Here is a 22,473-nt window from a genome sequence, read left to right on the forward strand (position 1 = left end):
TGTGTGTGTGTGCAGAAAATTCTAGTTTATAGCTAAACTTCTAATTGACTGAGATAAAGTCAGAATTGTGAGAAGTCGTAATTACAATTTTATTCTGTGGCTGAAAAGCTTCCATAAGAGAGAGAGAGAGTGTGTGTGTGTGTGTGTGTGTGTGTGTGTGTGTGTGTGTGTGTGTGTGTGAGAGAGAGTGCGTGTCCGACATAATCCTGTGTCTTTAGTCAAGAGAATTATGGGTATTTCGATTCTGGCGTCTCCATTGCCCAGTCCATTCCTGATGTGCCAAATGTATGTTAATGAACAGTGAACAGTTTTTGTGAACCGTTTAACGTCTATCTAAGTCATCTAAAAACCACTTATTTGATCGTCTGGCTGTGTTCAGAGTCTGGTGAGAGCATTGCATGTGGAGCTGGATGTCCGTCACACCCTCAGGTTTGACCAGGCGAGCCTCACCTGGATGATGATGACGGCGGGCAGCTGTGTGTGGAGGAAGTGCAGACGCTCGGCCAGCCTCTGTCTCAGCAGGAAGCCTCGCACTCGCCCCTGCAGCCGCACCACCAGCTCCTCGCTGGCCTTCCACTGGACGTCCCTGCTGTGGGCCGAGGTCACACCACTGCACACCGCCTGCAGGGAGAGCACACACAGCTGGATCACACACACAGCCTGAGCGCGCGCGCACACTCGGAGCGCACACTCTGAGCGCACACACAATATCCCTCCTCGTTTCCTCGCTCCTCCGTCCTCCATCCTATGACCCGGAAACCGACCAAGCTCAGCCATCTTGTAGGACAACTCAATTCTCTAATTGCATCGCGAGGATGGAGGAGTGATGGAGGAGTGAGGATGGAGGAGTGAGGATGGAGGAGTGATGGAGGAGTGAGGATGGAGGAGTGATGGAGGAGTGAGGATGGAGGAGTGATGGAGGAGTGAGGATGGAGGAGTGAGGATGGAGGAGTGATGGAGGAGTGAGGATGGAGGAGTGATGGAGGAGTGATGGAGGAGTGAGGATGGAGGAGTGATGGAGGAGTGATGGAGGAGTGAGGATGGAGGAGTGATGGAGGAGTGAGGATGGAGGAGTGATGGAGGAGTGAGGATGGAGGAGTGAGGATGGAGGAGTGATGGAGGAGTGATGGAGGAGTGAGGATGGAGGAGTGATGGAGGAGTGAGGATGGAGGAGTGATGGAGGAGTGATGGAGGAGTGAGGATGGAGGAGTGAGGATGGAGGAGTGAGGATGGAGGAGTGATGGAGGAGTGAGGATGGAGGAGTGATGGAGGAGTGAGGATGGAGGAGTGATGGAGGAGTGAGGATGGAGGAGTGAGGATGGAGGAGTGATGGAGGAGTGAGGATGGAGGAGTGATGGAGGAGTGAGGATGGAGGAGTGATGGAGGAGTGAGGATGGAGGAGTGAGGATGGAGGAGTGATGGAGGAGTGATGGAGGAGTGATGGAGGAGTGAGGATGGAGGAGTGATGGAGGAGTGAGGATGGAGGAGTGATGGAGGAGTGATGGAGGAGTGAGGATGGAGGAGTGAGGATGGAGGAGTGATGGAGGAGTGAGGATGGAGGAGTGATGGAGGAGTGAGGATGGAGGAGTGAGGATGGAGGAGTGAGGATGGAGGAGTGAGGATGGAGGAGTGATGGAGGAGTGAGGATGGAGGAGTGATGGAGGAGTGAGGATGGAGGAGTGATGGAGGAGTGAGGATGGAGGAGTGAGGATGGAGGAGTGATGGAGGAGTGATGGAGGAGTGAGGATGGAGGAGGAGGAGTGAGGATGGAGGAGTGAGGATGGAGGAGTGAGGATGGAGGAGTGAGGATGGAGGAGTGATGGAGGAGTGAGGATGGAGGAGTGATGAAGGAGTGAGGATGGAGGAGTGATGGAGGAGTGAGGATGGAGGAGTGATGGAGGAGTGAGGATGGAGGAGTGATGGAGGAGTGAGGAGCTTCCTGAGGAGTCATGAGCGAGGATACACGGGTGTTTCCTTTGCGGAAGTGTTTTATCGACTAAACGTGACGCACGTATAAATTCTCCTCCCCCTTCACATCTTGCCAAAGTTTATTCATTATTATTATTATTGTTGTTTACATGTACAAGACACAAATGTATGTCAAATAACAACAACTGACAGTTGCAGAATTATATCAAAGCACAAGAAAATTAAAGAAACAAACTGTAATACTATACACAACAAATAAAAAGCAGTTAATAACTGGGAATAATTAGTTGTTATTAATAACTGGTAATATTAAATCAAATATGGACAAATGTGGTATTGTGTAGGGGTTGAAACTCTTACAATATAAATAGTTATCTCTAATGTTCAAGAATCCCGACGTGCAAACTAAATTAACTTGATTGACGACGCTTTGAAGTGACGCTAAAGGGAGAGGATATATCATTCCGTCCTCACGTCTTTTCCTCGCATCCCAAAGGGGTGGAGCTAAGACGCGAGGAAAGGAAACGAGGATGCACAAAGAAGAATTGTGAAGCACCCTCTGAGTTTGACTGGGGCTGTGGCGTCTCACCTGCATCTCCTCATGGGACAGGAAGGTGCTGTTCTGCACAAAGCCCTGAGGTCTTTCCCAGCTGCCCTCCAGTTTCTGCAGGTCAAAGAAATAAGAGCTGCTGTCCGGCAGTTTGGTCCTCATCCACAGACTTCGGTTATCACCTGAACACACACAGTTTTAGGAGGAATCACACAGATATTATAATAGTCAGCAATGCAGACCTATGAATGTTATTATTTTAATATTGTAAAGCAGTCTACTGTAGCCTGGCGTGGCCATACTCAATTCTAGTCAGAATATGAGTCTGGTACCGCTCCATTGAGCTTTGATTATGGGCCGTGTTTCAACCGAGCCAGGAAAGACCTCAATTGGATAGACCCACAACCAATCAGAGCAACGGAGCGACGCGTAACGTGAGTTGTCAAATGTCAACAGAACTCAACTGCACTCTTACCAAGTCCGTGTTTTTCTCCATGTCCGCGGGTTGAAGCGACCCCAATTATGTGATTATATAAACCCAGGAATGCGAATTTTAGCAGGCAACCTTGCCAAAATAACATATTTTGCCAACCAAACGTTTTGAGTAGCAATTGTGCGCGACATTGCAAAAACACTTGGAAACCCTGTCTGCACGCACGCATGATTAAGTAACGTTACAAGAAAAACATGAGTGTAAACGATCTTTGGCAGTAATAAAATAATTTAAGGATACACAGAGTACTTACCAACACGATCATCGTTTCTGAGAGAAATAGTGAAGGTGAACGCATATACGAACAAGTTCTCCGTTTAGGATAAGAGCAAATTCAACCCAAGAGCCTTCGATGACGTGGTTGATTACGTTACTGTTGATCATCTGTCCATCATCGTCTAAAGCCCGCCCTGACAATTTCATTGGTCCGAACAGTTTCTGTTCGGGCATAATTCCTCCTCTATGGAGCGAGTCCAGACCGAATTGCCCGAGCAAAACATTTTGTGGGCGGGGCTAAATTCGGCTGGCATCCAGGCTAAGTCTACTGTATAAAGTGCTGGGTCTGCTGGTGCACACACACCTCCACCTCACTAGCCGCGTTTCCATTACAGATTTGCGCAAAACTTTTGCGATATTTTCTAAAAGTCGACAAAAAAAATGTTGCGAAATGACAGCGTTTCCATTAACTGATGTTATGCGACTAAAACATTTTTTTTCCTCTCATGATAAATCATTCCAAAAATCATGCTACGTATGTTGTTAGGTTTCTGTATATCCCAGCACCGCACGCCATTATTATTAATGGAAAGAGACGTGCGTGTTATAGCACTGAGGGCAAGGAAAGCACCTTATACTTGAGTTATGATAAATTGTGGCATTTTATATTCTATTGTTTAATAAAGAACTCGTCTTCTGTCCAAACATACCATCATCTGTAAAGATTGATCGACTTTTACATACGCCAGGTTATTGTGACGCATTGCCAGAGACGAGCGAAAAGTTTGAATCTTCATGGAGGTAACCCAACGTTTTTTTTTACCACTTCGTTATTTTGGCTCGGAATTTCGTTTTTTGGAAATATAAACTGAATTTAGAAATGCTTTTGAAATGAAAAACTTTGCGTTTAATAAACAAAATATATTTTTTAAATGAAGACAGCGTTTGGAGTGGAGTGCAAAATAATCTGTTCCCTGAGTCCACGGCCTTTGCTGTTATCGTGAGTGTACACAAATACAAGTCGACAGTTTATAGTTTATAATTATGTCTTGCACTTATCTGTATGGCTAAAAATGACGGAGAATTTTAAGTTTCCGCTGGAATAAGGAAAAAATGTTCGTCGGAAAGAGGGTTAAAGAAAGGTTAAAAAAACCATAGCCTATTTAGTTTCATATAGTTAGGCTATGTCTAAATATTATAATATTTTAATTTCATATGTTGATTATGAAAAGTGAGCAGCATGAGTAAGGCTACATAATCAGATGCGCATATGTCTGGAGACGTGGATTTTGAGAACAATTGAATTGTGTTTTCTAGAAAGTCTTTCTTTAAAATTAATTTCGTTTAGTATAAATTGTATTTTAATTTTGATCAATGTTTAATCAACTATTTGGCTGTAGGCTATATTTAATAAATAAGAAGCAAACCAAGCTCGTCGGGAATGGATTGACCTAGTCTTTGATCAAGGCTGAAACTATAGCGTCTTTCTGTTTTAATACATTTCTTGAATATAAGTCATAATTACAGGCCTATAGATAGTTATGATATTTGTGGTTGCACCGGGGTCCGTCATTATAAAGTTACGCCACTTTCCTTATTATGAGAAAATATATATCGTTTTAACGACATAAGATCTCGTAATATGTAGGCCCTGTGTGAGGGCAATGCGTGACCGTACCAGCTGACCTGTAAATGCGAAAAAACTGTTTCCATTGCAGTTTTGCGAAAATTTCCTTTTTCGAATTGCCTGAAAAACCACCTCATGCGAGCGTAAAATTTTTTGCGATATATGGGAGTTTTTGCGAAATTGACTCGTTTCCATTGGGCGCATTTTCAATTTGCGCAATTTGAAGGGTAATGGAAACGCGGCGACTGATGCTTTCTGAACGGGCCATTTTGAGGGGCAGTGGCCCAAACCAAAAAAAGGGGCGCTGGGGTGGCATTGGGGGTGAGGATTGGGTGCTTGTCCATACAGATTCTCCATCTTACTCTTACTAGTCAGTCAAAACAGTTTTGATCTAATTCTGTGTCTATCGAAAACAGTGATATATGACATTGTATTATGTTGAATATCAAAGTTTTTGTGTCTATTTGTTAATGAGGGATTTGTGGATTTTGTGGAGTAAATGTTATAGCTTTTATTTTGAAGTAAAAAGATAAAATTAGACTCTTGGGGTAAGATGACCCAGACGTATTTAGCACAGAAGGCCCCAAGTGGCATGTTACTGGTGTTATTGTTTTTTAAACGTAATACTTATTGTAATTAACGTGGCTATTATTTAATATTTTCATGATTTAGATGTACACTTATAGTTTAATTGAGTGAATTATATTATGACAAAATCTATTATGTTTTTGTTTTTTTATATAATGACATATCTTCAATTAAAATGTGGCCAATTAAATTAGTAAATATTGATATGCTTATGACATAAGTCATAAAACAATTACCTTTCAGATGATTATCTTTTAATGGGATTCAGATTTTTCTGTTATCAGTTATTCAATTATTCTACTAAATTGTCAAAATAAAATTATAATTTGAATATTTTTAGTATTTTACATTAATGACCCTTTAAAATATAATTAAATAGTAATATGAATCATATCAAAAGTAATTTATACATTCTGTAACAGTTTATGGGCTATTATATGAAATATATATAGGCATATATATATATATATATATTCTACAAAGTGTGCCATCAACAGCAAAGTTGGTGTTATTTATATTCGATCAGATCGGGTACAAAAACTTGATTAGACAAGAATTATAATTCTATTCCAAGAATGTGTGTTTTGCACAAGTTGTTAACACTATTAGAAGATCAGGAGCAAAATAATTCATACAGAAATACAAAAACAAACTACCAAATTACTAATTCTGCGGATTGTAACGCATATTGTTTAGGGGTGGGAGAAAAGGTTTAGGACCATCACTTCCTGTGAGTGAGGTCAAAAGAGCGGCCGGGTCATAGATATATACCTCATTAGTGCCTGCATGGATCATGGCGTGGATCGCTCCAATGAGGAATCTACGTATACATATCTATGACCCGGCCGCTATTTTGACCTCACCTACAGGAAGTGATGTCAGTCTGCAGAGCTGAAGCGTTCGTCTGATATGAGGTATTGATATATTTGCATAAATACCGTTGGGTTTCTCTCAGAAACCGATGGTTTCGTGTCTTAAGACATCAATGTGTCGTCACGAGCCGTGGAGTTTAATTTGAAGTTGTGTGTCCATGATTTTTTTACTCTAATAGAACTAGAACCACAACAGAAATACATAAATTACAAAGCATAAACAGCGGGACAAATATTGACCTGTTTTAATGGAGCGGAAAGTGTCCCTCTATATGCCTATTATTTTCAGAAGAGTGATAACATTCTTTGTACGTAACTTTTTTTCAACACGACTTGTTTTAAAAATTGCATGAATAAAGAATAAATAAACTGGATAACCATTGCTCTTTTAATGCTGCTAATTTCAAAGCAAACACTGCAACACGTCCTTGCATCCCATAATCAAATTCAGTCAGCTAATAAAGCTCGATCATTAATGCAATATAACACCATTTAATACGAAGCATCAGCCGTCTATATAGAAAACATTGAGCTGTCCTGTATTGGCAATCTGGAAGACTATAGGACAAATGTTTGATAGATGCTATAGCCTAACGTTACTTCGATAGGCTTAAACTGAATCCACAAACTAGCCTAAATCAGACTATTTGAGCTTTAAGTCTGTACTGCTTATTTAAACATACGAAAAGAATGTCCTCCAATACCTGCGCTTTCATTGATGAGCTCAGCGGGGAAAGAAATGTTCTTGAGGCGTGTAAATGCGCTCACACTGACTTGCGTTACCGGTAGATTCACAGACGACATTTCACTCACGCTTGATCCGTCACGTCACATGCTGTAACTCTATTCATGATTGGGCACTGCCAGATTACAATATTAAAGAGAACGATAAAATAACGTTATTAACCGGTTAATGCTCATTTCAAATTAACGTTTCTGTTCAGAACAATTCAAATTTATTTTGATTTAGTTTTCGATCCTCTTAAAACATTTGTTTCCGGTTTTCGTTCCTTGAACCGGTTCAGAGCCCTGGCCCTACTTGGGTGTTACAGAACCTGTAGTAATTCAGCCGTTTGTGGGGTGTGTGGTGTGACAGAGCTCTGGTGTGTGTGTGTGTGTGTGTGTGTGTGTGTGTGTGTGTGTGTGTGTGTGTGTGTTGGACTGACCCTCCAGTGTTTTGGCCCGCAGCAGGGCGCTCAGCTCCGCCTGGTAGCCGGCAGCACATTCGGACACAACGCTCCGCAGCGCCACCTCAGGCAGACGCAGCACACGCAGCGTCTGAGACGCTCGGCCCTCTTTAACCGCCTGATTGACCGCGGCCAGACCCAGACACACTATACAGAACAAACACACAAGAACAGGAAATTAACATTTGTGACCATGATTTTCCTGAAAGTGCTAAACTCTTACAATGTGAAGCTGTAGGGCAGAGGTGTCCAAAGTGCCAAATGCGGCCCGGGGATGAATTTCAAACAGCCCGCATTGCAAAAAATGCTTTTCTTACTTAGTATTTTTGTCTTGTTTTCAGTCCAAATATCTAAACAAATCTTATATTAAGAAACATTTACTAGACAAGGAAAAGTGTTTGTCTTGTTTTGGGGGAAAATAACTCAAAATTAAGGAAGTTTTTGCTTAAAATAAGCAAAATAATCTGCCAAAGGGGTAAGCTAAATAATTTTGTTTTCTATTTGAATTAAGATTATTTTGCTTACCCCATTGGCAGATTATTTTGCTTATTTTAAGCAAAAACTTCCTTAATTTTGAGTTATTTTCCCCCAAAACAAGACAAAAATACTAAGTAAGAAAAGCATTTTTTTGCAGTGAGTGTGTCTATTAAAATTAGGGCTGGGCAAATAAACGCGTTAACGCGGGCGATTAATTTTTTCAGCTTAACGCAATTAAAATATTTAACGCAAATAACGCAGCGTCCGTTTTTATATCCATTTTTGCTTAGCGTTACATGATCATCACGCTCTTATTCATGTAAATGCTTCCAAGTGACAAGACACAAGAGAACGCGTTGTATACCAATGTCCTGTGTGTGTGTGTGTGTGTGTGTGTGTGTGTGTGTGTGTGTGTGTGTCAGTGTCCTGTCTGTGTGGATGCGTCTCATGTCAGCTAATCAAGGGACACACACACACACACACTCTCGACGCATAGATAGACTCGCGTCAGTTTCCTGCTCACATCGAGTTCTCTTTTGCTCTTGAACAAACAATAACACAGAGGATTTTGAGTATTCTCATATTAGGAGTCTTAAATTAGTTAAATAACGTCTTAAATGAACTTAAAGAGCTGAGAGGAAATGAGATGCGCGTGACAGCGCGTGAGATCCGCGGCTGTTCTTAAAGTGACAGTAGCACTGATGATGATGTCATTAATGTTCATCACAGAACAACGGGAACAGAGACAAGTGTAGCTTTAATGATGATTCATCTATATTTCATTTATTATTTATGCAGTTAAGAAAGATAACTATTACATTTCTGTATATGTATAACAGGGAAGGCCATGGGTAAATATAACATTTATTATTTTGGGTTTATGTAAAGATTGTTTTAAGTTCACTTAAATTAAAAGTTGTTGTTTTTTAAAGCCTAATAAATGTTGAAATTGGGAGCTTTCAGTTATACTGTAATGTAACGTCATTAATGTTTCATAGAGACTTTAGTATCAGTGATACTGGCCTTCATTCATAAAAATATGACAATTCAACACATATTTAAAATATGCTGTCTTTAAATTGTTTATACATTAATTTGGAGAGTAACTGAAATTATTACAATATCAAAATATTAAAGACTTCCGATTAATTACAGAAAAAAATGCGATTAATTAGTTTTTTTTTTTAATCGATGCCCAGCACTAATTAAAATATATTATATGTGGCCCGCCATGTATAATTTACAAATCGTGCAGTTTCACAATGTCAACACAAGGTGACAGTACTAGACCTTAGGCCAGAGAAACATTAATGCGCCAAAAGCGGAATAAAACAGCTCTGACTCTGAACATGTGTTTACTGGTTGAGTGTCTCGATCACATGACCACTAAACAGCCCATGTGAGAAGTGTTCGAGTTCTGACCCCCTTTTAAAAAAGTTTGGACACCCCTGCTGTAGGGCAAATAACAAATGCACTTTAATTCGTTTTAATTAAAGGCAAGACACCCCATGTGACTATGACAAAACTATTGACCTAACACTTATAGCCAGTGGATTGATGTTTTGTATAGAAATATTTAAATATGCAAATGAGGCACTAATTAAATATGCACTCATATACATTTTGCTTGTAGGTGACATGTGTACTCACTCTTCAGCGCTTTCTGAGTGTCCTGATTGGCTAATCTCACACCGTCCTGAATGTCGGCCAACCAGAGCTCAGCTCCAGGGTCACGGCTCACCTGCACAGACAGGAAATGAGTGCTTTCCTCAGGAACAGGAATCTCAAAACATAGAGTCAGACTGTAGCTTATGGAAGAATTGTGTGTTTTCTGATGTTGTGCGGTTAAACACCTCTGCCTTGTGTCGCCGGGCCCGGGTCAGCAGGTCGTGGTAGCGTCTGGCGTTGTGCGGAAGCACGTCCTGCAGGCCGCTGGAGGGCAGCATCAGCGCGGAGAGCGTCTTCTGAGGATCACTGCGACTCAGAGCCTGGTTGATCAGACCGATGGTGAGAATCTCTGTGGAGATCAACAGCCACACCATCACTGACGGATTATTACAACCAGAGCCGCTGTAAAAACCAGGGTTTCTGCAGGTTTCACCAAGTCAAATTTAAGACTTTTTGAGACCGTTTTAAGACCATTATGAATGAAATGTAAGACCTATAAAAGGAAATGCAGTCACAAATTTACTTGCAAAGTCACCCAAAAATGAAAATTCTGTCATTAATTACTAACCCTCATGTGGTTGGACACCCGTCAGACCTCCGTTCATCTTCAGACACAAATGAAGATATTTTAGTGTAAATCTGATGCTCTGAAAGGCCTCCATTGGCTCAACTTTACACTCTCAAGACCCTTAAAAGACACTAAAGACTAAAGTTACAAAGTCCATCTCACTACAGCGGCTCTACAATAACTTTATGAATCGGTGACAATAGTTTTTGTGCGCAAAAAAACCCTAAATAACGACTTACATAGTGATGACGATTTCAAAACACGGCCTCATGAAGCTTCGAAGCGTTATGAATCAGTGAGTCGATTCAGCAGTTTGAAGCGTTATGAATCAGTGAGTCGATTCAGCAGTTTGAAGCGTTATGAATCAGTGAGTCGAATCAGCGGTTCGAAGCGTTATGAATCAGTGAGTCGATTCAGCAGTTTGAAGCGTTATGAATCAGTGAGTCGAATCAGCGGTTCGAAGCGTTATGAATCAGTGAGTCGATTCAGCAGTTTGAAGCGTTATGAATCAGTAAGTAGATTCAGCAGTTTGAAGCGTTATGAATCAGTGAGTCGATTCAGCAGTTTGAAGCGTTATGAATCAGTGAGTCGATTCAGCGGTTCGGAGCGTTATGAATCAGTGAGTCGATTCAGCAGTTTGAAGCGTTATGAATCAGTGAGTCGATTCAGCAGTTTGAAGCGTTATGAATCAGTGAGTCGATTCAGCGGTTCGGAGCGTTATAAATCAGTGAGTCGATTCAGCAGTTTGAAGCGTTATGAATCAGTGAGTCGATTCAGCAGTTTGAAGCGTTATGAATCAGTGAGTCGATTCAGCGGTTCGGAGCGTTATAAATCAGTGAGTCGATTCAGCAGTTTGAAGCGTTATGAATCAGTGAGTCGATTCAGCAGTTTGATTCGCCAAATTTCAGCAGTTTGACACGCGATCTGAATCATCATTCGGCTCACTGATTCATAACGCTTCGAAGCTTCATGATGCCTTGTTTTGAAATCGTCATCACTAAATAAGTCGTTATTTAGGGTTTTTTTGCGCACAAAAACTATTGTTGCCGATTCATAAAGTTATTGTAGAGCCGCTGTAGTGAGATGGACTTTGTAACTTTAGTCTTTAGTGTCTTTTAAGGGTCTTGAGAGTGTAAAGTTGAGCCAATGGAGGCCTTTCAGAGCATCAGATTTACACTAAAATATCTTCATTTGTGTCTGAAGATGAACGGAGGTCTGACGGGTGTCCAACCACATGAGGGTGAGGAATTAATGACAGAATTTACATTTTTGGGTGAACTAACCCTTTAATTTATTCAAATTGAACAAATTGATAAACTTGCACTTCATCATAACTCAATTCCACCAGGATTTTGTAACTTTTTTTGGTGATTTTTTGAGATCAAAATGACTGATTTCCAGACATTTGCATTTTTTTCATAATTAGGACACCACATTTACCATATTCTGTAAGATGCACAACAGCCACACATGACAATATAATAAAAAACTAATACATTAATCTTGTTTATTTTGGTTTACAAATAATTGTATTATATTTAGTAATCGCGGAAACACGAAAAACTGGAGGACTATTAGCTGAAGAATAAAATCAGTTTTATGTGTCTGTGGAATAATCTGAAAGAGACTCCAATAACACCAAAGCTGATTGGCTGCAATATAAGCTGCATGTTGGTCTCATTTGTAGTCGTATTACAGCGAATTATATTTGGACTATTTAAACATTCTAAAGTGCTGCAGGATTTCAATGAGCATTAGAGCTAGCGTTACATGGACGTAGGAAAATTAAGAGCAGGGGCCGGTTGCATAAACTAAGACATTATGTTAAGACAGTGTCTTAAAGGGTTAGTTCACCCAAAAATGAAAATTCTGTCATTAATTACTCACCCTCATGTCGTTGGACACCCGTAAGTCCTCCGTTCATATTCGGAACACAAATGAAGATATTTTAGTGTAAAGCTGATGCTGAGAAAGGCTTCAGATAGGCCTCCATTGGCATTCAGTACATTTACACTCACAAGACCCATAAAAGGCACTAAAAACGTCGTTACAAAGTCCATCTCACCACAGTGACTCTACAATAATCTTACAATGCGACGACAATAGTTTTTGTGCGCAAAAAAAAATCAAAATAACACCTTTATCCAACTTGTTCTCGACTTCCGTGTGTGTCTCCACGACGCATGTGTGAGAATATGAGCAGATCCGGCGTTCGGACACATGACCCAGAAGAGATTTGTTTACGAGCAGAGGAAGACGCGCGTGTCTAAGCTGTTGAATTCTACACTGATCGTGCTTTAGGTCTCGGTGTAGTTCTCAAAATGGAGCTTAAGTGTGTATTTCATCGATTCCCGAACGCCGGATCTGCTCATATTCTCGCGCATGCGTCGTGGAGACACACGGAAGACAAGAACAAGCTGGATAAAGGTGTTATTTTGATTTTTTTTTGCGCACAAAAACTATTGTCGTCGCATTGTATGATTATTGTAGAGCCACTGTGGTGAGATGGACTTTGTAACGACGTTTTTAGTGCCTTTCATGGATCTTGGAAGTGTAAATGTACTGAATGCCAATGGAGGCCTATCTGAAGCCTTTCTCAGCATCAGCTTTCAACTAAAATATCTTCATTTGTGTTTCGAAGATGAATGGAGGACTGACGGGTGTCCAACGACATGAGGGTGAGTAATTAATGACAGAATTTTCATTTTTGGGTGAACTAACCCTTTAAGGTCTAGTATGAGCCACTAGCAGTTAGTCAAGGGGCATTCAGTCTTACTTTTCGTATCAAATTAGGCCAGTCTATGTTTTTATGTAACTGATTTTAAAAAGTTATGAACGGTCTTAAAGAAACTCTAACTTCTAAGACTAATCTTAACGGTTTACGAAACCAGCCCCTGTTTAAATTGATTTAAGACCTAGAACAGAATAATTCCATGAATTTAAGACTTTTTAAGGCCTAAAATTTTGATTTTGAAATTCTAGACTTTTCAAGACCCTGCGGAAACCCTGAAAAACATTTCTGACGGACTGACGTTCATGCTCCTCGTGAGCGGACGTGTTGACGGCGTTCAGTCCCGTCTGCAGGTCGTTCCAGGAGAGAAGAGCTTTCCCTGCCCTCCTCTGCTCACACAGCTCCTCGAAATACCTGAACACACACAGGCATGACTCCAGATGTGATCGGGGTCATCAGATCATGATTTAGAGCCGATACGCAGGCTTTATATGCTTAATATTCATATACTCCAGATGATCTGATAATAACAGTTCCCACACAAAACATGGTTTTACTCTCTTCAGGGCTCCAGACTAACTTTTTGCCTTGGTTGCACTGGTGCGCCTAACTTTTTTATTTAGGTGCACCCACATTTTTCCCTTGCACACGTCCTCTTTAACGCCACAATTTCAAGGTCACCTTTTTATCATACACCATATACATTCATACATATTATGTAAAGGACAACAATATATGCATTTACACAGGGATTCAAATCACAGGAAACAAGGCTTTTAATTAGGGCTGTCAAAAGATTAATCGCATCCAAAATAAAAGTTTGTGTTTACATAATATATGTGTGTGTGTGTGTGTGTGTGTGTACTCCGTTAATTATTATTTATATATAAATACACACACACAAGCATGTATATATTTAAGAAAAAATATATAATTTTTATACATAAAACATTTATATATATTATAGATTATATAAATGTATATACATGCAAATATTTCTTGTACAAATATATACATGAATGTGTGTGTATTTATATATAAATAAAAATTAACAGAGTACACACACATATATTATGTAAACACAAACTTTTATTTTGGATGCGATTAATCTTTTGACAGCCCTACTTTTAACATAACTATTTTAAAACTAGTTTGTAACAAAGTGTTAAAAATGTATTAAAAAAATTATGAAATAAACAATGAAATACAATTGCAATACATATCACGCTTTGATGATTGTCATAATTATGTGGTAACGTTACTGATAGACTATTGTAGGCTACGGTAGCCTATAGATGTTTATATTTTTTAATAAAATTGTCCCAGCTGAAACAAATGCTATAATGAAATTATGAATTATTACAGGTAGATCACTGCAGGATTAAAAGTGGTCAAACGTTTTTTTCAAAGAGCCAGAAAGTCACGTTGCAGCAGACAAAACAAATTAATAATGATAGTAATGTTAGCGTTTCAGGTAGGACAGTAGATATATCAGCAAATATCGTTCTCAAAGAGATTATTTTTGGAATATAATATAACAATGCACAATCACAGTAGTGACGCCGACTAGGTTAAGCATTTACTGTATCTGAGGGAAATGTTGCAGGCTTGCAGCGCGATCTCTTCAAAGGAAGATTACAAACGGCGAACGCCAAATGATTAGACACACGACGACTGTTATTTTTGTGGTTTGCTTGACGAAGCGGTGTAAACTGAGGAATATCTGGACCACAGCCAATCAGAGGCAAAGACCCGTCCCATCTCTGTCTCTGATTGGTGGTTTAGACCACGATATGATCCAACCATGAGAGTTCCATAGAAATATATACATAGATGCCTCATTCGACCGCTCCGCGTATAGCGGCCCATTGAAACAGACGCTAATGAGGCATCTACGTATATATATCTATGGAGAGTTCCGTCAAAGGAGAACAAACGCTTCGTTCATGGAGAGGCAGCGGATGCGAGGATGTTAGGTGCACCGGTGCGACCTGGGAAAAAATTTTAGTCGCACCCTTACAAATTTTGGGCGCATGTGCAACCAAATTGGTCGCACTTTAGAGCCCTGCTCTTAACTGTCAGCCTTTTGATTTAATATGATTATTTAAAAGAGCAGACACTAATAAAATCCAAATCAGAGTGTGAAATGATAAGAGTAAGACGTCCATTATATTGATATTGTGAGATTAATGAGAGAATGGTCAGACCTCTGAATCAGACTGTCATCGATGTCAGCGAGTCCCGCAGCAGGACTGACTAGCGTAGCGCTGAACGCACCGAAGTCTTTCACCTCCACGGCCTGGTTAACCAGAGCCACCGCTGACAGCATCTCCACCGCTACGAACAGCTCCTCCTGCTGTAGAGAACCCTGAACACAACACAACAACATCACAACAAACACACAACACAACATCACAACAAACACACAACACTACAACATCACAACAAACACACAACACTACAACATCACAACAAACCGGTGACAGCGTCGCAATCTCATCATTAGTACATGAGCTGCACATTCATTATGGTTTCACTCGACCTGTCTGTCATTATTTAAGGTGTAACTAAACTATAAACCAACTTTTTTTAGTTAGTGATCTGCAAGACTCATCAAAAAAAAAAATCAAGCTTCCTTGTAAGCTATTGCAACACAATTAGTTAGCACATATTTGTGAGATAGTTGTAATGGTAATTGAACGTTTATATAAAGCTTTATCATATAAAGTGATCTCTTCAGAAGAAATGTTTAATTGCCTAGACTTTCAATAGACAGACAAAAAAATGTATTATATTAAAAATATCTATTTGCAGCGTTTTTCCCTGTAGTAGCGAAAATGGTATCGAATATCGATACTTTTTTAGGTATCGTATCGAAGTTAGAAATTCCAGTATCGTGACAACACTAACTTGAAATACAGGCAAGGCATATTTTATATATTTAAATATTTATATATTTATATATATATATATATATACACACCCGTAAGACCTCCGTTCATATTCGGAACACAAATGAAGATATTTTAGTGTAAAGCTGATGCTGAGAAAGGCTTCAGATAGGCCTCCATTGGCATTCAGTACATTTACACTCACAAGACCCATAAAAGGCACTAAAAACGTCGTTACAAAGTCCATCTCACCACAGTGACTCTACAATCATTTTACGATGTGACGACAATAGTTTTTGTCAGCAAAAAAAAAATTTAAATAACGACTTTATTCAACCTCTTCTTGTCTTCCGTGTGTGTCTCCACGACGTGAGAATATGAGCAGATCCGGCGTTCGGACACATGACCCAGAAGAGATTTGTTTACAAGCAGAGGAAGACGCGCGTGTCTCAGCTGTTGAATTCTACACTGATCGTGCTTTAGGTCTCGGTGTAGTTCTCAAAATGGGGCTAAAGTGAGCATTCAATGGATTCCCGAACGCCGGATCTGCTCATATTCTCGCGCATGCGTCGTGGAGACACACACGGAAGACAAGAACAAGCTGGATAAAGGTGTTATTTTGATTTTTTTTTGCGCACAAAAACTATTGTCGTCGCTTCATAAAATGATTGTAGAGTCACTGTGGTGAGATGGACTTTGTAACGACGTTTTTAGTGCCTTTTATGGATCTTGTGAGTGTAAATGTACTGAATGCCAATGGAGGCCTATCTGAAGCCTTTCTCAGCATCAGCTTTACACTAAAATATCTTCATTTGTGTCTGAAGATGAACGGAGGTCTGACGGGTGTTGAACGACATGAGGGTGAGAAATTAATGACAGAATTTTCATTTTTGGGTGAACTAACCCTTTAACGCATTAAAAATATTTAACGCAATTAACGCAGCGTCCGTTTTTATATCCATTTTTGCCCAGCGTTACATGATCACGCTCTTATTCATGTAAATGCTTTTAAACAATCTAAGCGTGACAAGACACAAGAGAACGTGCTGCATGTCAATGTCCTGTCTTTGTGTGTGTGTGTGTGTGTGTGTGTGTGTGTGTGTGTGTGTGTGTGTGTGTGTGTGTGTGTGTGTGTGTGTGTGTGTGTGTGTGTGTGTGTGTGTGTGTGTGTGTGTGTGTGTGTGTGTGTGTGTGTGTGTGTGTGTGTGTGTGTGTCATGTTAGCTGGGACACACACATTCGCCGAACAGAGACTTGCTCCAGTCTCATGGCACGTGCACACATCGAGTTCTCTTTTGCTCTTGAACAAACAATAACAACAACACAATTTTGCCAAAACGCCAGTTTTGTAGAGTATTCTCACATTAAGAGTCTTAAATTAACTTAAAGTGTTGTGAGGAAATGAGATGCGCGCAGACAGCATCATGTTCAGCAGCGGCCGTTCTTAAAGCGACAGGAGCCTGACGTTAATGTTCATCACAGAACAACGGAAACAGAGGAAAGTGTAGCTTTAATGATGATTAATCTATATTTCCTTTATTATTTATGCAGTTCTGAAAGGTGTTTGATAACTATTACATTTCTGTATATGTCTTACAGGGAAGGCCACAGGTAAATATAACATTTATTATAATGGGGTTATGTAAAGATTGTTTTAAGTTCACTTGAATTAAAAGTAGTTTTTTTTTTACTTTTTTTACAGTGATACTGTAATGTAATTAATGTTTCATAGAGACATTAGTATCAGTGATACTGGCCTTCATTCATAAAAAGATGATGCCATTACAACATATATTTAAAATATGCTGTCTTTAAATTGTTTTTACATTAATTTGGAGAGTAAATGAAATTAATACAATATCAAAATATTAAAAACTACAAAAAAAATTAAAAACTTGCGATTAATTACAGAAAAAGTTTAATTAGGTGCGATTAATTAGTTTTTTTTTTTTTTTATGTATCGATTCCCAGCACTAATATATATATATAAAATCGAATGCGGTCTTGCCCAGGGTGCAACTCAATGTAGAACCGCCACTGAGTGTCTGTCAGTTATTATAATAGGCTACATATGATATGACAAAAAACAATTGTCTAAATTATGTGGCATATTCCTCAAAAGTTACAACATACTATATTTTCGGAAATCATAGGCCATGATATTGCGCAGGTGCACGTGATGCAGCGCTGTCAGAGCCGACAGACTCGTGTGTCAGACTCACTTCACAGTGCAAAAACTATTTAATATACTGCAAATAGCCTACTAGCTTATGTTTATTTATAATTAATTTAGGCAGACAACAAGGCCACCAAGCACTGCGCACAGTGCAGAGCTAAATCATTAACATTTTTTTTCCTAATGTCATTTTAGTCGAAAATTTCAGGACTTCAGTCGACCAAGATTTTCTTTGGTTGATTACAGCCCTAATTATTAGAAAACGTCTTAATGTGCGATTTAAATGTTTGTATGCTAATCAGGGCTCTGAACCGGTTCAAGGAACGAAAACAAAAACCGGAAACGAACGAAATTAAGAGGAACAAAAACGAAATCAAAATCAATTTGAATCGTTCTGAACAGAAACGTTAATTTGAAATGAGCATTAACCGGTTAATAACGTTATTTTATCGTTCTCTTTAATATTTTAATTTGGCAGTGACCAATCATGAATAGAGTTACAGCATGTGACATTGATGGATCAAGCGTGAGTGAAATGCCCACGCACCATCATCTATGAATCTACCGTCAGTGTGAGCGCATTTTCACGCCTCAAGTACATTTCTTTCCCCGCTGAGGTCATCAATGAAAGCGCAGGTATTGGAGGACATTCTTTTCGAACGTTTAAAGGTCCCGTTTTTCGTGTTTTTTTGAAGCTTTGATTGTGTTTACAGTGTGCAATATAACATGTGTTAATGTTTCATGTGTAAAAAAACACAGTATTTTTCACACAATTTACTTATCTGTATACCGCTGTTTTCACTGTCCTCAAAACAGCTTGAAAGATTTCCCTGTTCTATGAAGTCCCTCCTTCAGAAATACGTATCGAGTTCTGATTGGGCCAGCGGTTCCCGTGTTGTGATTGGACAGCAGCTTAGCACACGTTGCCCGGGAAGGTAACGCCTCTTACTATAACGGGGAGATGAACGCGCTCAAACTACAGCCCCTGAAGGCCAAACAAAGGTGACTTGACTCCGGGATGAAAATAACAGCGTCTGAACGACATGGCGACAAACGCAACCGAACTGAACCGAACGCAACACTCCCTCTTCTCCACGAGGGAGCAACAAGACCACGCCCCCTTTTTCACATATTCTTGTGGGCGGAGTTTAGTCGACAAACTGCTCTACTGACGTCATTAAAGCAGGAAATACCAGGATGTAGAACAAACCGGCCGTTCGCTGTAGGCTTTGAAAGGGAACTTCTGTTAAATAAAATATCTCGCTTGGCATTGAACTTTGAGCTTTATAATTTTACAGGTATTATTTATGCTCTAACAGCAACATTACACACTAACTAAAGTTTGAAAAAGGGGATCACGAAGAACAGGACCTTTAAATAAGCAGTACAGACTTTAAGCTCAAATAGTCTGATTTAGGCTAGTTTGTGGATTCAGTTTAAGCCTGTCCAAGTAACGTTAGGCTATAGCATCTATCAAACATTTGTCCTATAGTCTTTCAGATTGCCAATACAGGACAGCTCAATGTTTTCTATATAGACGGCTGATGCTTCGTATTAAATGGTGTTATATTGCATTAATGATCAAGCTTTATTAGCTGACTGAATTTGATTATGGGATGCAAGGACGTGTTGCAGTGTTTGCTTTGAAATTACCAGCATTAAAAGAGCAATGGTTATCCAGTTTATTTATGCTTTATTCATACATTTTTAAAACAAGTCGTGTTGAAAAAAAGTTATGTAACGTTACAAAGAATGTTATCACTCTTCTGAAAAGAATTAAGCATAAGAGGCCACTTTAGATAGTCTAATGCTCCAAAACAGGTCCGCTGTTTATGCTTTGTAATTAATGCATGTATTTCTGTTGTGGTTTTAAAAATGTTATGAAATAAATATTCAAGTTTAATTACCATGCGTTATATTATATATAGTGAAAATAAGTCTATTTATACATATTTGTTTAAAGTATAGGCTAAATTAAAATAACGTTATTAACCAGTATTTTTTCAAATCAAACCGTTTTCGGAACAGTAACGTTTAATGAGGAACGCAAAAACGGAAACGCTTTAATATCGATTCTGCTCGGAGTGAACCGATTGATATTTTTTTCTGTTTTTAAGCCCTGATACTAATGTACTGTCCCTGTTATATATCTAAATTAAACTATTGAATCAAAAGCTTGTGATGTGAAATTTGTGACAAAGCCAAGCCCTGGTCAAGTCAAGTCAGCTTTATTTATATAGCGCTTTTAACAATGCAGATTGTTTCAAAGCAGCTTCACAGTGTTAAACAGGAAAATAATGCAGCAGAATTTTATTCAGCCGTTCTGGAGAAAACAGTGATGTCATCAGTTCATTTCAATTATCATACAGTGACAGTGTGGGCTTTAGATCAGTAATTTAGTTTATATGGTTAATTTAGTTTAATAATTAGATTTATTTGGATATTTAGTTGAAAAATGTAGTGTAGTGATCAGCCCTAGTGCTAACCCAGGGTTAGCGGGGTGTGTTACCTGCGGACACTGGCGCTGCAGCGGGGACAGCTCTCTCTGATAGAGCTCCGCAGCGAACGGATACACATCTGGAAGATGAGCATCTGGGTTCATCAGTGCCCGAACCGTCTGACGAGCTTCTCCTCGCTGCACGGCCTCGTTTATTTTACTCACCGCCTGCTGCACTGCACACACACACACACACACACACACACACACACACACACACCTTACTGCACATGAACTCATGTAAAACTGATGTTTAAAGGGTTAGTTCACCCAAAAATGTAAATTGTGTCATTAATGACTGAGCCTCATGTGGTTGGACACCCGTCAGACCTCCGTTCATCTTCAGACACAAATGAAGATATTTTAGTGTAAAGCTGATGCTCTGAAAGGCCTCCATTGGCTCAACTTTACACTCTCAAGACCCTTAAAAGACACTAAAGACTAAAGTTACAAAGTCCATCACACTACAGCGGCTCTACAATAACTTTATGAATCGGCGACAATAGTTTTTGTGCGCTAAAAAACCCTAAATAACGACTTGTATAGTGATGACGATTTCAAAACACGGCCTCATGAAGCTTCAAAGCGTTATGAATCAGTGAGTCGATTCAGCAGTTTGAATCGCCAAATTTCTGCAGTTTGGGCGGTTTGACACGCGATCCGAATCATCATTCGACTCACTGATTCATAACGCTTCGAAGCTTCATGATGCCTTGTTTTGAAATCGTCATCACTATATGTTGTTATTTAGGGGTTTTTTGCGCACAAAAACTATTGTCGCCCATTCATAAAGTTATTGTAGAGCCGCTGTAGTGAGATGGACTTTGTAACTTTAGTCTTTAGTGTCTTTTAAGGGTCTTGAGAGTGTAAAGTTGAGCCAATGGAGGCCTTTCAGAGCATCAGCTTTACACTAAAATATCTTCATTTGTGTCTGAAGATGAACGGAGGTCTGACGGGTGTCCAACCACATGAGGGTGAGGAATTAATGACAGAATTTTCATTTTTGGGTGAACTATCCCTTTAATGAGCAGCATTAGTAGGGCGTTTCACTGACTGGTCCGGTCTCTCTGCACGTCCTCGTTGGCCATGTTGACCGCCTCCTGTAGTTCGTCTCTCTCCAGAGGATCCACACATCCCAGATCCTGACAAACACACACTTCAGTCACTCACCGGTGGGCGGTTTATGAGCAGTGAGCGATGATTGTGTGAGTCTCACCAGGGCTTTCTGCTCTCTGTCAGCGCTCATCTGCTCCAGGTACCAGCCGGCGTGATCTCGGACCAGTCCTCTGAGCGCCAGGCTGGGGTTCTGCAGGGCACACATCAGCGCCAGCGGATCACTGCAGTCCAACGCCTCATCCACCTGCTCCACCGCCGCTCGCACTGCAACACACACACACACACACACAGAGAGAACCGTCCATCAAACCCTACGTCACTCAAACACTGACTTTATGATTACATTCACATTACACAAGATCCAGTGAGAAAGAGTTTGAAGTCGCATCAGAATTAATAACATCGCAACTATAAATCCATATCAGATCAAACAACGCTGACAGCAAACCAGGAGAAACATTGAGCCATGAACACACAAGTTAAAGGTGAACTATGTAGGATTTTTGCAGTAAAATATCCAGAAACCACTAGGCCAGTGTTATATATTTTGTTGAGTTGAGTAATTAGAATATCCCAAATGTTTCCAACTATTTGTAAATCGTGAGAAATTGCTATTTTAACCGAGGAACCGGGACGTGTGAGCTATGCGTGTGAGGGAGTCGCCTGTCGATTGCGTCATATCTGCGTCACCCTCGGTTTCCGGTTTTATTCAGTGAAACACTTTACTCTCACTGCAGAGTGAACAAGCGTCATAGCAGCCGCCGAGTGAACGTCATAACTTCCTTTTCAACACACTCAGATATATCTAATACGATAAACAGAGTTGCGTTACCTCATACTCATGACTGGAAAAGAGGAAGTGGCGCCGGCAACCGTGTCATAATAAAA

At 40.0% G+C, this 22,473-nt stretch overlaps 1 protein-coding gene across 1 annotated transcript in view; it reads right to left on the bottom strand.

Annotated features, from left to right (window-relative positions):
- Positions 1-22,473, bottom strand: part of iqgap3 (IQ motif containing GTPase activating protein 3) — a 60,754-nt gene that overhangs the window by 22,468 nt on the left and 15,813 nt on the right. Inside the window, exons 10-19 of the mRNA XM_079836419.1 lie at positions 21,686-21,849; positions 21,524-21,611; positions 20,482-20,645; positions 15,114-15,274; positions 13,208-13,320; positions 9,793-9,956; positions 9,590-9,680; positions 7,442-7,609; positions 2,519-2,661; positions 451-621 (exon numbers count right to left, since the gene is read on the bottom strand). Coding sequence (XP_079692545.1) covers positions 451-621; positions 2,519-2,661; positions 7,442-7,609; positions 9,590-9,680; positions 9,793-9,956; positions 13,208-13,320; positions 15,114-15,274; positions 20,482-20,645; positions 21,524-21,611; positions 21,686-21,849 — 1,427 coding nt within the window. The remainder of the gene's footprint in view (positions 1-450; positions 622-2,518; positions 2,662-7,441; positions 7,610-9,589; positions 9,681-9,792; positions 9,957-13,207; positions 13,321-15,113; positions 15,275-20,481; positions 20,646-21,523; positions 21,612-21,685; positions 21,850-22,473) is intronic.

Source organism: Gobio gobio (genome assembly GCF_949357685.1).
Source record: "Gobio gobio genome assembly, chromosome: 15".
Lineage (NCBI taxonomy): Eukaryota > Metazoa > Chordata > Actinopteri > Cypriniformes > Gobionidae > Gobio > Gobio gobio.